Below are 16,973 nucleotides of genomic sequence, written 5' to 3'. Positions count from 1 at the left end.
CAGAGCCAGAGCTAGGGGCAGGAATGGATGAGTGGCTTGCCCCACAGACCACCTGCACTCAAGAGAAATCCGCAAGGCTGTACCTCCAATAGCTGTCGTCCAGTCACTGGGGTCTTCACAGGTCTCTATGGTGATGGTGGCAGGTGAACCATTCACTACAAGCAAAATGGAGCACAGGGGTCATTCTGCAGAGTAGCTCCCACACCATCCACAAGCCCTGCCCATCCTCCCAAAGCTACATCTGAATCCCTCCTTGACATCTTTTTTCACAAAACTAACAAACACACATCCATTAAGGAACTTCCCTGCTGTACATTTAGGGTACAGTGCCAACCTGACTGGCTCTGGGATCTGCCTGGAGGCTGACGGGGCACACTTCCTTGGGTGTGTTGGGGGTCACAGGGCCACGGCCTTGGGATCTATGTCTGGTCCCACCCTTCCTCTCTGGCACTGTTTCCCAGCCATCAGGACCAGGCGTCTCTGCTTTGGCACCATGAAGTTTCTGCCTTGGAACAAGACAGAAGTGGACTGAATCCTAGTAAAATGTGAGCCACATTAAACCTTTCCTCCTTTAAGTTGTGAGGGTTGGGTAGTATCCAGCCACAGCAAAGCTAATTAATACACCTGCCTCAGGCCAGGGATGTAGCTCAGGAGTGCTGCACCTGCCTCCTAAGCACAAGGTCCTGAGTTCAAACCCCATTACCGGCAAACAAACAAACAAAAAATACACCTGCCTCGTAGACAGTTTATTTTTAATCACAGACATCTTCAAACATATACAAAGGATAAAAAACAGGAGTAAAACACAGCCAGCACCGACTTTCAGTAAATCCCAGCATTTTTCTGCTCTGGTCCTATTTACAAGTTTACCCAACAATCTCCTACAACTCTACCACTGGGGACCTGTCTTGTTTCACCACAACAAACATGACCTAGGTCACCCTAGAGTCCATCATTACTTCTAATTACATTTCACTGGTGCTACTGTAAACTTTTAGCATACCTACCATGTTTCCATTTTTATGGATCACAACAGTGACAGACCACCTATTCTGATTTATTCCTGAGTCCATTTCCAGGGCCTACAAACCCTAGCTGTCTATATAGTTCATCCTTGGCTGTTCTGGGGTTTCTGATAGAGGCCTCACACACAGACAAGACTCAGAAGTAGACCTGGAAACAAGTGAGTATTTGGGTAAGGTTTCCAACTTTATGCCACCTTTTCTATTCATCAAAGATGTAGTACTGGTGAATATTACACATACCTGTGTTCAGGGGGGACATGAACAACTGCTGTTCCTGTTTTGGACTGGTACACAAGCTCTTACTAACTACAAAATAGCCAAATCACAGGTTCTTAAAGATTCCAGGCTAAAGAAACAAACTGCAGGAAGAGCAGAATCCTAATCCAGACTCTGCTTTCCCCAGGGACAGCAACCTTGATTATAAGACTCAGAAGCCCAGCCCCTCCTTAGGAGAAAGCACTAGCAGTGCTCATCTGTCCTGGCTGGTCACTTAGGAGCAACTTTAGTAAGGCAGCACAGAGGTCCTGGGCCCAGCCCCTGCATTGGCCACCAGGACCCTGAATACCCCCTCGCTGCACTGCCTCCGAAGTACCCCAGAAGGGGCTCTGACTCCCCCAGCATCCAACCTGAGGCTTTGACCCAGAAAGGAGCTAAGCAACTGATATTTTCAGATTGCCATAAACCACAGCCACCCAACTGAGGCAAGCCAACAATGGCCAGCCATTCTTAATTACAACTGCCCGCGTTCCCTGGGCTAATCAGGACTTCACATTACGACCCATGATGAGGGATGCGAAGGTGTGGATATGTGTTGGTGGAAGGGATGGGACAGTGAGAAGGTGCCCAGAGGGAGGACCCGCCCTGGGGCAGGAGTAGGGGTCCGCCGGGTGGGCAAGGGGCAGCCCTGGCTTCTCACCCTTGACATCCTCAGCATCCCTCAAGTCTGTGGGCATCTTAGAGAAGAGAACTTTCTAGAGAAAGAACCAGAGGGCCAGGGATTTCGCTCAGGGGCACCGTGCCTGCCTTGCAAGCACAAGGTCATGAGTTCAATCCCTGGCACCAAAAAAAAAAAAAAAGAGAGAGAGAGGGAAAGAACCAGAGCCACTGTTCCTCACCTGTGCTGTTGGTATTTTCTGATAAATTACAGTAGAATAAATACATGTATAGACATGTTTTCAAACTCAGCTTCCCTTTCCCTCCTAAGAAGCTTGCTAATTGATTACTGAAGTGTCTAGATTAAATGATATGTATGTCTTAAAACAAAATAAAATAAAAATTTTGAGACAGAGCCAGGTATGTTGGCACATGCCTGTAATAGAACTTGGGAGGCTGAGGCAAGAGGACTGCACTGAGTTTGAGGCTATCCTGGGCTACATAGTGAGTTAAAGGTCAGCCTGAAATATACAGTAAAACTCTGTCTCAAAAATACAAAACAAAGCAAAACAAAAATTAATTTTTTTGGCACTGGGTATCAAACTCAGGACCTTGCACTTATGAGGCAGGTGTGGCACCACTGAGCTAAATCCTTGGCCTAACCAAAATTAAAATTTTAAGACAGTTTCACTAAGTTACCCTAGCTGGATTTGAACCTGAAGTTCTCCTTCGTCAGCCTCCCAAGTAGCTAGGATTTATAGACGTGTGCCACTGTGCCTGGCTAGCATGGTGACAGAGTTGAAGGCCAAAAGGCCCCTTGCACCTACCATCAGCTGCAGCAGGTGTGAGCGGGATGTACTCTGCAGATGTGGGACTGCTCAGGGACACTCGGGCACCTGACAGGTCAATTTTGGTGCTGCGGCAGGTATTGGAGCAGACTTTATCATGCTGATAGAAGTCCAGCTCCCCGGAGTCCATGATCTTTCTGCAGAGAGGACAGCAGCTCAAGTGAAACCCCAGATACCTTTGTCCATTGCCCTGACTGGACCGTCTGCTGCAGTATCAGGTCTCAGCAGAGGCACTAAGCAGGGCAGGGCTCCCACAAGGTAAGAGATGATGCACACACCCTTGGGCATAAAACTCCAATGGGAACACACGGCAGCTGGTACAGCTGCCCCAGGCCACCCACACAGTACTCTGTCCAGTGTAAGCAGAAAGGACCCTGGCTGGTGGGCGTCCTGGAGGTGCCTGTTCCATGCTGTGACTGTGGCACCAGGGGATGCGGCACAGCCCACCCACATTAAGAGTAGCCCAATTCTGAAGCAAAGATTAGAGAGTCGCTTCCAAGGAAAGTCCTGTTCTCTGGAAGATACAGACAAAAAAGAAGGCCCATATGACTCTGACAGCATCTGAAACTATGGTCATTTCTCATGTTCAGCTGCCAGGAAGGCAACTGTGCATCCTGATGAGCTGGGGTCTGTCTCTCCAGACCCTCTGTCCTGCCTGCATCCAAGTTCAGAAGTCTCAGACAACCAGCCTGCTGTGTCCCATGAACCAGGCCAAGTTCTATCATAGCTTAGCCTTCAGGCTGTGCAGGCCTCAGGTATACACACATCTCTCCATATACCTCTCCTCACACTGTGTCTCCATAGTTTTACAGTCAACCATTCTAGAAAACTCAGTGGAATGGCTCACTCAGAGGTTCACTCAGCGGAATGGGCCTGAGGGCTGTGAGAAAGACCCAATCTGGTCACTCTCAAGACCAAACTGACTTTGGCACAAAGCAGGGCACCAACTGGAGAAGCAAGGAGGTAAACATGGGTCACCAGTACCTTCCCTACGGCACTGACATTTTTCAGGTTCAAAGACATGGTGGCCTAATGGTTCACAAAAAACATAAGCCAAGCATGGTGCACCATTTGTGTACTCCACATGAAACTTTAGTAAAAAGCAATGAAGAGGACAAAAGTAAAGGATGATGTGAAAGGCTATGCCGAGACTAATCCTGAATCCCCACCTGATGAGCAAATACCAGATTATACCCCTGCTTTTTTTTAATAACTAGCCCTGAGTGCAGAATTTGTGGAAATGAAAATGAAAATTTACACACATGCGCACACACACACACACACACACACACAATCACTAAAAGTCTGACAGTGTCCCTGATAGAGCATGGAAGCTCTACTTCCTATGGGGTAAGCAGGTGCAACCGTGCAGGGGGGCTTTCATCACCCACATCGAACACGAACCTTGACTTAAAAAACCCTAACCCAAAGGAAAAAGCAACAGCTACAACCCCTCCCATCAGGAGCACACTTGCACAGGGCCCACCTGAGCATGATGCCGTTCATTCGGATGGCTCTCTTCCAGTCCTTCAGGGTGGACTTCCCCGCCAGGTGGACAAACTCCTTCGGGCTGATCACATGTTCATCATACTGCAGAGAAGCACAGCAGTGTGGGGTCAGCCTGGCCTCAGATAGATGTCTGGTGGGGTCATCGGGTGCCCTCCTCTGCTCTCCTGAGTCTGTGCCAGGAGTTCATGGTAGGAAAGAGCCACAGGCTCACTATAAAACACTAGGATAAAACAGGGTACGCCCTAGTTGGCAAGGGCTGGAGTGGGCACCAGGTCTCCATTTGACACTTTGTACATTGCTGCCCCACAAAGGTACACAGTATGCCTGGAAGCAGGCAGGGCTGGGCTAACCCACTGCAGGAATCCTGGCTCAATTTCTCCAGATCAGGTGCAGCAAACCTCCATCTTATATGCAATTTATTTCATCAGTAATACATATACTCATTACATCATGACATATAATATTAACCAGAAATACAAGCATAAAAACAGGCTATGAGCAACCCCTTTCCAAGACCAGGCCCACCCTTGGACCACAGACAGCACAGGAAGCATAGTAACCTGCCTTGAGAGATGCTTGCCCACATCCATTTTAAGTCAGGGGAACTGTTTCCCCACTTGATATTCATCCTGTGCTAGTGCTCAGAAAGCCCAAGAAGATACAATATCCTATTCAATCTTGCTAAAGAATTTTTTTTTTTTTTTTGCAGTACTGGGGAATGAACTCAGGACCTTGTGTTTATGAGGCAGGTGTGGTGCCACTAAACTGAATCCCTGGCCCAACTAAACAAGTAATTTTTGAAATCAGTGTGAGGGCTTGTGTCTAGATGTCCCTCCAAAGTCTCATGTGGTAATAGGTAGGGCTTTTTAAAGGTGGCTGGATCTAGTGTGTGAGGCTGGGATCAAGGGTGTGTGGTTACTAAATTAGTCCACTGATTGGTTTGGCATAGTTCCCTGTGTGGATAATGGGAAGGCCATCCTTCAGTGTGAGGGCTACTTGCCCTAAGGGTATGTAGCCTGAATAGAATTAGAATATAAGAGGTGGAAAGAGGGCTTCTGCTGTAGCTTACTGCATTGCTGCCTGCTGCCTGCTATCAATTGTTTCTTTTCTGCCATGCCACCCTGTCTTGGAGCTAGCCAACTATGGACTGAAACCTCTATAAACTGTGAGCCAAAATAAACCTTTCTTCCTTTAACTTTGGGTGTTAAGCGTTTTGTCTCAGCAGTGAGAAAGTAACTAAGACACAAAGAATGAAAATAATACTGCATCTCTTGGGCTAGCCATATAAGTCAGTGGTAGAGAGCTTGCCTGACAAGTAAAAGGTGCCTGGGTTCCATTCCCAGCACCACAAAAACAAAACAAAACACTTCCTTAGGAAACAAGCAGGCTGGGTAGGATGAGTCACTGTATCCTGGGAATGCCTCCTTCCAGGCATGCCGTCACCCGAGCAGAGTGCCTCAGTAGGCAGACAGGGTAACAGCTGGCTCCCAGTCCCAAGTCTGTACACTCTCATCACCACATGCCACAGATAAAAATGCACCCACACAGCCATGCAACTGGCCACAGCATGCTGCTCTGCTCCCTAGATGCACACAGCAGAGCCTGCCGGACTTGCGCCTGCCTGGCCAGTCCTGCTTGAGTCTGTTGCATTGGCTCTGCTGGCCTCACCTGTCTCACAGACTCTCCCTTTTCTTTCCTGCCCTCTCTTGGGGTAAAGACTCCCTTGTGGTGCCATGTTCTTCTCTGCTCTGTTTTCTCTGGTGCCCTGGGCACTGAGCACATCATGCCTTGGCTGTCAAGAGCCCATGGCCTCCTGGGCACCACTGTGTGGCTGGTGTTTTATCTTCAGGTTCTTCTCAGGATGTCACTGCCAGTCGGTCATGCGGAATCTGCTCTCATGTCCCACACCCTTCTTGCTTTCCTATACCCTATGATTTTACCTGTGGTTTCTTTCCCTTGTCCTGAAACACATTAACAATATCCTTTGCAGGTGGCAACTGTTTTATCCGAAAATGTCTATTTTGCCCTAATTTTAAGAGCTAATTTTATTATATGCAATTATTCTCTGTCGGTAGGGGGAGAATCCAGCCCTACAATCCCTGGTTTCTATTACACTGCTTTTAGGATTCTTCCTCCTCAGCAATCTTCCTTTGTGCTTTGGCCATTTTTTAAACTTTTTTGTTTTTTGGACTGGGGATTTAGCTCAGTGGTGCCGCAGCCTGCCTTGCAAGCGCAAGGTCCTGAGTTCAATCCTCAGTACCAAAAAAAAAGTGGGGGGCGTAAGCCTCCCCAAAAATACATAGGGCTGGGGATTTGGCTCAGGGTTTCGCCGCCTGCCTCACAAGCACAAGGTCCCAAGTTCAATCCCCAATACCAAAAAAAAAAAAAATTTTTTTTTGTTTTTGAAACAGGGCCTTGCTATGTAACCCAGGCTGGCCTTGAACTCACAGAAATCCTCCTGCTTCAGCCTCTGAAGTGCTGGGATTATAGACATATGCCACCACGCCCAGCTTCTGGACATTTTTAAGATCTTCATCTCTGTTCTGGTGTTTCATTATGGTGTTATTTTTGGTACATTTCATTCTTGTGTTTCTAGCTTTTTATTCTGATGTAATCTCAAAGTTACAGAATAACTGCAAGGATCTCCACTATGCCTCCTCACTTCATCCTTCTGTGCCTTCACCATCTGTCTGGATGTGTGGAGACGTGCCCCCCTCTCCTCTGGACTGCTGAGACCCCTGGCTCCAAAGAACTTGCATGCATTTCCGGAGAGCAAGGTGCTCTGACACAAACACAGAACACTTCTCACAACCAGAAAGTTTTCAGTGTTGCACTGTCATCTAACCTGTAGCCTATGCTCAGCCACAAATCGTCCTAATGGCAGCCTTCATCACCCCAAGACTGATGTGTGTGGCTGCCAGCCACAGAATAGCTTCTCAACCCATCTCTCCTTCTCTCTCTCTCTCTCTCTCTCTCTCTCGGACCTTGCAAGGTAGGTGCAGTGCCATTGAGCTAAATCCCTGGCCCAACCCTCACATTTTTGAAGCACACAGTTCAGGTATCTGTAGAATGTCTTTCGTTTTGTGTTTTCTCCAGCGTAGTCAGGCTGTGAGTATGTGGTAGGAGGACGACCACAGAATCCGGAGGCAGGCATTCATCTTCCAGTTTGGAGGCACTGGCAGGATCCCCGCTGCAGTCACTCACATCACATTAACATGTGAGCTGAGGGATAATTCAGACTGCACCTCACCTCACTTCGTGATTAGTCTGAGCCTCCCCTGAGGACTCCTGGCACATCACTGCTTCACATCTGTAAGCTGGCATTCTGACACGAGCACTCCACTTCTTCCGATGCACAAACTTAGTGATAAATAATGTGATATAAGCTGCAATAAATACAGGCTCGGATTTTTATCCCACTTGAGTTATAACCCATGACTGCTATTATTTGCTTTTATGTATTGTGCGTGTTTGTGTGTGGTGCTGGGGATCAAACGTATGCTAGGCGAATGCTCCACCACTGAGCTATCCCCCCAGTCCACCATTATTTATTTGATGTCAGAGCATCTTAGATGGAAGAAGTGGAATCTTTTTTATCCAGTCTGGACTGTCAGGTCCCTGAACTTTGGACTCTCCTCCCTCATCATGGAACCCTCACCTCCCTCTTTGTACATATACACGTCAGACTTCTTCCTGCTTTGACTGCCCATGTTCTGTTCTGTGGATGACATTCTAGAGGATTCCTTTAGTTTTATCTTCCAGTTCACCAATTGTCGCTTCTATGTCTAATCTGCTCTGAAACCTAGCCACCAAGTATTTGAATTCTATTCTTCATTTTTCATTGTTTTTGTCAAATCCACTTTTTTCATTACATGTCCAGTCTCTCCTTTGTTTCTTAATATAAATGAAACATAATTATTTTGTATCCTGTGTTGCAAAAGTTCCAATGCCTGGGCCCAGGGATTTAGCTCAGTGGTTTCACCACCTGCCTCGCAAGCACAAGGTCCCAAGTTTGATCCCCAGTTTGATTGGAAGTTCCAATGCCTGGGTCTGTGTAGCACTCAGGGACAAAGAGCAAACCCGAGGTTCAACCCCCAGCACCAGAAAAAAGATCCACTGCCCACAGTCCCAAAGGGTCTGACCCTACTGCCACTGCTTTCACATACACAGTCACCCAGGGTGCCTTGTTTCCTTGGATGGGGTGTTTTTGTTTGTCTTGTTGTGAGCTGCTCCCTTTCTTGGAACTTTGTGGAAATTATTGGAAATCTGAGATAAAGATTAATTCCTCCAAAGAGGATTTTTTATCTGCTTTTCTGTTTCTAGGGGGAATTGCCAGTCAGGAATCACTTATAACTAAACTCTCCACTCAAGGTTCCGACCACAGGCCACATGTGCCCCACATGATGACCCTCTGTTCTCAATGTTCACACTGTAGGTGGCAGCACGCTTGCTCTGGATTGGGTGAGCTTGGAAGGCTGCCATCTGTGGTCCCCTCTGGCAGTACTAGCTTTAGAAGTGACAAGCCACTCCCCCAGCACACACCCTCAGGGAAGCCCTGACTTAAGTCTTCTCATCCCCTGACAGCTGAGATAAGTCATGACAGGTGAGGCTCTCAAACAAAGGCTGGATTCAATGTTCTACCTGACTCTTACTGAGGCCTGACCACTTCTGCCTTAAAAAGGCAACTGTAAGATACTTTATGAAAATATCTGAACAGGCATTTTTAGCTGTTTTTCAACTCAAGGTGAATCTGAGTACTTAATCTACCATGTTGCCAAGAAAGAGAATGTCATTCCCATTCATCTGCCCCCTTACCACTAAATCAGTCCCTTCAAAGCTTACCTCCTTCTGCCAAACAGAGCCACTCCCAACTTAGAGACTGTAGCCTCCACCACGTCGGCAGTGCCACCTCACCACCTGCTTCCTGCAGCTTCACTCTGGTAGCACGAATCACTTCTGCTGGAGGCTCTTCCTCACTGGGCCTGTCCCACATGCAGGCTACTATACTTCCTCTGTCCTCCCAGCCTTGTGGAACTCCTGTCTCCCTAGGGCCCACAGCCCAGGCCAGACTCCTCTGCAGCAAGAGCAGGTACACCTTGTACACCCTCACCTGAACACACTTCACATTGATGCCAGGGCACACAAACTTCCTCCAAATCAAGTTGGCTCTGCTGTCTCCGCAGGTGATGGGGTACACAATTTCAGCCTCCAAGTTCTCACCCTCTTCAGCCATCTTCACTTCTCACAGGCACATGGACAAGAAAGAAGAAAAAAGAAATCAATTATAACCTCTCCAGAACACTTACTGCAAATGCCTTCCAGAAACTGCCAACCTGGAAACCAACAGTGAAATCTAGGAAGGCCCCAAGTAGAGTCACAGTGGACAGGAGGTTCAGTCTGGTCAGAGTTGCAGATGAATCTACAAAATAGACTCAACTAACTATGGTTCAACTGAAGATCCACAGAAGGACAGAATCAAGCTGTGGTTGAAACGCTGCAAGTGGAGGTCATAGGGATTCAAGGCCCTTTAATTTGGCCAATACAAGGTCCCATAGATATTTAAAAAAACAAAAAACACTGGCAGTTATAGCAAACGGCACTGAGATGGCAACAAGACAACAAAATCCCACAAAGGAGAGATCTGCAAGACTTAGGGTGCTCCTTCTTTGCTTTTTCCCCAGCCACAGGCAAGGTGAGCTGTCATGACAGACATGACACGCCTCCTTGGGAGAGCCCTGTGGTGCAGCCCATTACCCATCTCAAGCACAGGACCACAGAGCCCCCACACGATGAGTGAGCAGGAGGCAGGCTTCCCACCTGATGTAGCTATCCACTTAGCATGACTCCCTCCTAGCTTGGCTTCCTACCTAACACTGCTTCCTTGAGCTGCGAGGAGGCTGTGAAGGCTGCAGCAGCTGCTGCTGCTGCATTTTCTGTTTCCATGTTATCTTCCGTCAGGTCACCTCTGGTAAAAGATGAAAGGAAACATCAGAATCCCTGACTGCAAAATCTGCAGCCTACAGCATACGTCAAGAAATTTGTATTACTGATACATCTCATTGCTGATACACCCATTACATTTTTCTAACCTTTCTGAGTAACAGCAGTGGCTGTGCAGTCAGGGAATGGTGCAGATGGCTGCCATGTGCTACCCCTCATGAGAACACAAGGCTCAAACTTCCTATTTTGTTCACGACTGTCTCTAGTATCTAGAACGGCACCAGTGAGCAAAGCCAGTATGATGCATTTATGGAAGCAGCTAACATTTAAGTGGGAATTCTAAACTTCCATTTCTTTCTTTAATAAATGTTTTTAATTTCTATTACATGATTTCATACAATTATACAAATTATCAAATTTATATACAATTATATAAATTGTACTTTTCTTTTTTTTACAATGATGGGGATCAAACCTAGGGTTTCACACAGACAAGCATTCTACCACTGAATCACATCCCAGCCCAGAAAATGTAAACAGTGTTTAGATGGGTTCTATTAAATTGAAGGCTGGTGATCCTTCCACCTCAGCCTCCTAAGGAGCTGAGCTTACAAGTATGTGCCACTGTGCCTGGCTTAAAAGTGTGGAAAGAAGAAAAAAGTCACCATGGCTACCCCCGTATTATACTGAAATAAATTAGGTAAAATTAAAGGTTATAGGAATGGGTGTCATGCCATACTCCAGAAATCCCAGTAAGTAGGAAGCTGGGGCAAAGGGGTTGCAGATTTAAGACTAGTCTGGACTACATAGCAAGACTTAGTGGCAAAAATAAATAAAGAAAGAAAGTATAAGCTCATTATAGCTCATATCTAGATGTCCCCCCAAAGACCAGTGTGCTCAAAGGTGGGGCTTCTGGAAGTGACTGGATCATGGGTGTGTGATACTTGGATTAGTTCAGATTGATTTAGGATCATTCTGGATGCAGATGACAGACTTACTGAAGAGGGTTTTAAGACCCACCCTAGGTGTGGGTGGCTACCAACCAATAGGTTTGTGGCCTGGACAGAATAAAAAAAGACAGGAGGAGGAAGAGAGGAATTCATGGTGCCTGCCACACAATGAACTTTCTCTTCTATCATGCTGCCCTGCCTTATAGCCATCTGACTATGGACTGAAATCTCTACAAACTGTGAGCTAAAATAAACCTTTCCTCCTTTAACTTGTGGGTAATGGGAGCATTTGTCCCAGAAATGAGAAAGTAACGGAGACATCTGACTTAAAAATAAAACTTTCAGCCGGGCATGGTAGCACACACCTGTAATCCCAGCACTCGGGAGGCTGAGGCAGGAGGATCACTGTGAGTTCAAGACCAACCTGAGCTACATAGTGAGTTCCATGTCAGTCTCAACTATACAGTGAGACCCTGTCTTAAAAAACCAAAATAAATAAATAAATAAATAAATAAATAAATAAATAAATAAATAAATAAAATTTTAAAAAATAAAACTTTCAGCATGGGGGAAAACACTGTAAATATATATTTTTTTAAAAAGAACATTGAGGGAAATGTTTACAACATAAGGAAGACAAACAGTTAATCTCTTTCTATTACACAGAGGGCCCACAAGTCAACCTACCAGCCCATTGGTTGAAGACTATGACCAGAGGCCTCACAGATAGCGGAAAGACATCTCACTAGCCTAAGAAATGAAAATAAAACCTACAATGAGATACCAGTTTCACTCAGTTCAAATGTGGAAACATGGCCAACATGAGTATAGAAGGTTGGGAAGATGGCACAGCTATGGGGAAACAGGCCCTCCCATGCTGGCAGAAACTTTGAGGGCTGGTGGGGCACTTGCCCATCACGCACGAGGTCCCAGGTTTCATCACTAGCACTGCAAAAAAACAAAAATAAAGCCCACAAGGGGATAATCTGTCTACATTTTAGAAAGCACATGCCCTTTGACAAAGCTCCACTCCTCACTTCTAGAATCCATCCCACAGACTGTTCCCACTTGCATAATGACAGCACTGCACAAGCATCTGAAATAGGAAACTAGTCTTCGGTGTCCGGAGCTGGGGGAGACAATGTGGACAGGTTGTGAGAAGTCTGGGTAGCATCCCCAGGTATGCTTAGCTCATGGCAACTGAGTGTGTGATGCGTGTACTTTTCGGTGTAGGTGTGCTCAGGCACACCCACTACTGGGAATGTCCACAGGCACCCTCCACACCTGCTTGCCTTCCTTCAGGGCTCCAACTTTGGTGTGCGTAGCCCAGCTGGTGCTAAAGTCTTAAGACTGGGGAATGGGGTGCACAGTTCACCCATGACTCGGAGAACAGACACAGGCCAACAGGGTGGTTCAGGCACCTGTTCCAGAGGAGTCCAGCCCTGGTGTGCAGAGGGGCAGCTTGCTCAGGGCTTGGAGCAGGATATAGGCTTAAGAGTTTCCTTTCATAGGACAGATTATGCCCGATAGGGCCCCACTACAGGCCCAAGGTGAGGGGAAGCTCTTTGGATCTTTAAACAGGACAGTGACAAGGTCACATTTGCATTTTATAAAGAACATTCTGCCCAGTGTGGTGGCACATGCTTATAATCCAAGCTCTTCAGGGGGCTGAGGCAGAAGAATCACAAATTCAAGGTCAGACTGGACAATATAGGATGACCCTGTCTCAAGACAAAACAAACAAAAAACAAAGTGAACATTTTGGCAATGAGGTGGAGGATGGGTTTTAGGAATAGGAAACCAGGGCTGAGAACACGGGTGAGGATACAAGTGTATATCTCAGCAGCAGAGGGGACAACAGCCAGGCAATAGTGACTGAGCGGGCAGAGAGCTGAAAATAGGCTGGCCCTATGGTTCAGGCATCAAAGCCAAGCCCGCAGGCCTGGGGAGAGGTGAGTAGAGTGTGCTGGGCACTGTGGGGTACCAGGCTGGAGTCTGACTGGGAGTCTCTAGCCAAGGTAAAACAAACACACAGAAACACTTGGGCCCTAGGGCAGCTTAGGGACAAGTACAGGATCACCTGCCTGCACATGGCATCCAGAAGCATCCCTCTCATGGCCCTGTGGCCACTGTCCTCACTCATACTCGCTGGGTTGCTGATTCTGAGCTTCCCATGAACACAGGCTGTGCCTTCCCTTGGGTCTGCCTTCCTCCACCATAGGTGTGATACCCACCGCTGCACCGCAGGCTTCAGCCCTTCTGCTCTTGCAGGCTGGGTATTGCTGTATTTTGTGACTATGCCACACTTTGCCATCCGTTCAGCAGACACTTTTCCAAGTAGGTCTGCAGCTCAGCAGAGAGGTCAGACTTAGGAAGCTAAAGACCTGGTAAAGTAGGGGATCCCCAGAAAGATCCTGGTAGTATGAGGACAGCAGAGATGGCCAAGCCTGGGGCATTAACACCCATAAAAACAAAGAAAGCAGATCCAGCGGAGGCTGTGCACAGTGCTGAACCTGCGTCGACACCAACTCGGGGCTGAAAGCACCCTCAGCCCTGCCAGACTCTCGAGAGGACAATGGGCACAGGGAGGAAAAAGAGAAGCGCTAGGAGAAGGGGGAGGCCCTCGGGCTCTGTAGACCACCCAGGACACACTGCAGTGTCCTCAGAGTCCTCACCATCACAGCCACACCCCACAGCCTCTGGCAGGCCCTCCTCCCAATGAGGGGAGGTCCACACTGGAGCCCACTGCACACTGGAGCTCCACACAGCATCAGCTGGGACAGGCTGGAAGGGAGCTCAGAGGGTGAGCTCTGAGCAGTGGGTATACCTGCCTCAAAGTCCTATCCTGGCTGGGTATGGTGGTGCACGCCAGTAATCCCAGAACTTGGGAAGCTGAGGCAGGAGGATTGAGGCCAGCCTGGGCTATGAAGAGAGACCCTGTCTCGAAAAAAATCCAAAGTCCCATCTTGACCCCTCTCTTGGAGTACCTGATGGTGTTGCCCAATCAGCTTATTACTCTCCAATCCTCAAGGTTTTATTTCTTCGGTTCAACCACATACCTCAAATAAATAAATAAGTAAGCCTTTGTTCCTTGAAAATGTCTGGCAGGTACACTGTCACAGCAACAAAAAGCAAACACAGTAGGGAAGGCAGGAAGCTTCTAGCAGGACACCAAGGGTCACTAGGCAGACCTGTCCTAGACCCAAGAAAATAGAGGGCCAACTTTAGGTGGAGACAGACTAGGAAACAGCCACTGTGCAAACCAAATACAGAGGTGCATCCATGGGAGAGGAACTGTCAGGACAACCCTCAAAACTTCCTCCACAGACTGACAGCAAAGACAGTAATTACTTGGTATTTTGGTTCATTCTCCACTTGAAAAGTATCCATTTTACTAAAGGCAAGTTCACAAACTCCTGGCTCTCTACGGAGAACTGATTCTACTCCACAACAGGCAGCATTTGTGGAGGCACAGTGGTGGGAAGACAACCCTACCAGACTTCATAAATAAGGAATGCACCCATGTTCTCCCTGCAAATATCCACCAGGGAAGGAGTCAACACCCACAAAGTAATTAACTAGCTCTACTCCCGCATCTTCTCTAAAACAATGTGTAGCAAGAATAAATCTCAACCACCAACTAGTGAGACACAGAAATAACTCCCTACAGGAACCTAGTGCCTGTAATCCCAGTTACTCTGAAGGCTGAGGCAGGAGGGTTGCAAGTTTGGGGTAAGCCTAGGTGACTCAGAGAGACTCTGCCTCAAAAAATAAAAAGGGCTGGAGAAGGAGCTTAGTAGTGTGTGGGAGCCCGGCCATGGCCCTCTAGGAGTTTGACATTTAAAAGGAAACTTCTTCACCTCTACACTCAAGGCATTGATACAATCTGTGTAACATTCTAGGACTCTGCTTGTTAAACTTGTTGCTGCAATGGGAGAAACTCAAAGAGACAGCCATAGATCTGATGTTCTTTGTAAAGAGTCAGAAAATCCGGTCTTTGCATAAAAGATACAAATAGTTGCTTGGTGCTTCCTGTTGATGTGAACCTATAAAAAGAGCTGTTTCTGTGAAATAAATCAGACTTCTCTTGGTCTCCCCTCAGGCTTGAGTGTTCTTTCCTTTCTCAATCCTCACTCCCCAACTCAGGCACGTTAGTGTTGTGAGGGCTGGACTGCCACAAGTGGTGCCCGAACAGGGACCTGAGTATCGAGGGATCCAGTGAAGGACACCGCTGGATAAAGAATAAAAGGAGATCTCCACAAAAAGGAAAAAGAGGACCTTCAAAGGGAAGGCAAAAGAAGAGCAGTGAGTTTTCTTGTAAATATTAAAAATGGGAGCAGGCAAGAGTTGCATGCTTTTTGTACATATGCTTAAAGATTTATTGTGTGTCAGTGGTGCTGGAGTAGGACACCAGCAACTGTGTAATTGTTTAGAATTTGTAGAAATAGTTCGTCCTTGGTTTCCTTTTCTTTGCTTCTGTGTCTTTCTTTTCCTGTTAATGTCTGAATTGGTAACTTGTGATCTGGATCATTTTGGAGGCAGGGAGGGAGGTCCAGGCAGACGTGCTAGTGGACTCCCCACCGCAGGGGCCGGAGAGGTTCTTTGCCCCTCTGGTAGGAACTCTGTCTCTCTGTTATGGGGAGGGAGGTTGATTTTTTTCCCTCCTCAAGACCCTCTGGTCGAGAGTGTTCTTCTGGTTTCCGAAGAGGAGATTAAGGAGATTGCCTGACAGAGTCTCTGGTTCTTTTGGTTTGTTTGTCCTACATTGTTTGGCCTCTTTTGCTCCAGCCTAGGAGTTGCTCAAACTTCTGCTCTGCGACAGTCAGCTGTTAGTGAAAACTATTTAGTTTTGGTAACACTTCTTGTGTATTGTTTTATACTGCAATTATAGGGTTAACTTGCTCTTTTAGGTTAATACTGTTCTATTGGCAGCCAGCCAAATTTTAAGATATAACAATCTAAAAGCAGAAAAAGGACACTTTAAGCTGAAGTTTGTTATAGAAGGTTAATAGTAAATGAGATAAAAAAATATTAGGAAAGCTATAAGTAAGAGTTGTACTTTTAACATGAAAGGTTTTTGTATGTTCATCTTGTCTTTACCTAAGTATGTAGAGAATGTTCATGGAAGTGATTTATTTATAAAATGTTTGCTTGTTTGTTTCAAGTCTGTTATAAAAGGTTTACATTTACAGTTAAGAGTTTTCATTCCTTTAACCCTAATTCTACAAGAGATCTCTGCTAATTTTGATCTACAAAAATTTTGACTAGTAGTAACTAAAAGATTTTATAATTCAATTGGCCAAAAACCATCTGAGTGCACTCTAGTTTAAACTGTCTTATATGTTTGTCTATCTAAATGTTCAAAAGTGTTCGTCCAGTTATGTTTTTGATCAAAATGACGTCAAATACAAGTACACTTCTGTTGGTAAATAAGCAGCTGCTCAGAAAATTCATTCTGGTCTTTGTTCTGTAGTGGGAGCCCAAATAATTTTCATAGCCTTATAAAAAGATATGCCTTGTTAAATATGTTGTTAAAAATGTTTACATTGGTTATCATCAAAGGTCTGAATTCTAAATATGTTACTGTAACATGTTTATGATGGTTATCTTCAAAATATAATATTTTCTGAAAAAAAGGAAAGATCCTACTGATACAAAGCTACATTACAGGACATAAGATTTATTATATAAGTAATAATTATTACTGCTACTTTTCTTGTATACAAAATGTATTCATGTTGTTTGATTATGCAGGTTTTCCAACGTACTGTTTATGACAATAACCTTTTGATCCAGGTATTCTCCCCTGTTCCCCACTATTAAAGGTG

General features: G+C 46.2%; 1 protein-coding gene across 3 annotated transcripts in view; it reads right to left on the bottom strand.

Annotated features, from left to right (window-relative positions):
* Positions 1–16,973, bottom strand: part of Gmeb2 (glucocorticoid modulatory element binding protein 2) — a 39,085-nt gene that overhangs the window by 3,752 nt on the left and 18,360 nt on the right. Inside the window, exons 1-6 of one of the 3 annotated variants that reach the window (XM_010638158.3) lie at positions 11,833–11,949; positions 10,123–10,220; positions 9,366–9,493; positions 4,233–4,336; positions 2,726–2,883; positions 84–155 (exon numbers count right to left, since the gene is read on the bottom strand). In XM_010638158.3, coding sequence (XP_010636460.1) covers positions 84–155; positions 2,726–2,883; positions 4,233–4,336; positions 9,366–9,493; positions 10,123–10,198 — 538 coding nt within the window. In that variant the 5' untranslated portion in view covers positions 10,199–10,220; positions 11,833–11,949. Of the gene's footprint in view, positions 1–83; positions 156–2,725; positions 2,884–4,232; positions 4,337–9,365; positions 9,494–10,122; positions 10,221–11,832; positions 11,950–16,973 lie in introns of those variants that run through there. The other 2 variants (XM_033767119.1, XM_010638166.2) reach the window with 2 other exon arrangements.

This window comes from Fukomys damarensis, unplaced genomic scaffold, assembly GCF_012274545.1.
Source record: "Fukomys damarensis isolate Sample0158 unplaced genomic scaffold, DMR_v1.0_HiC HiC_scaffold_22, whole genome shotgun sequence".
Classification (NCBI taxonomy): Eukaryota; Metazoa; Chordata; class Mammalia; order Rodentia; family Bathyergidae; genus Fukomys; species Fukomys damarensis.
The sequence above is the reverse complement of the archived record's forward strand: the minus strand, read 5'-3'. Positions and strand labels throughout refer to the sequence as shown.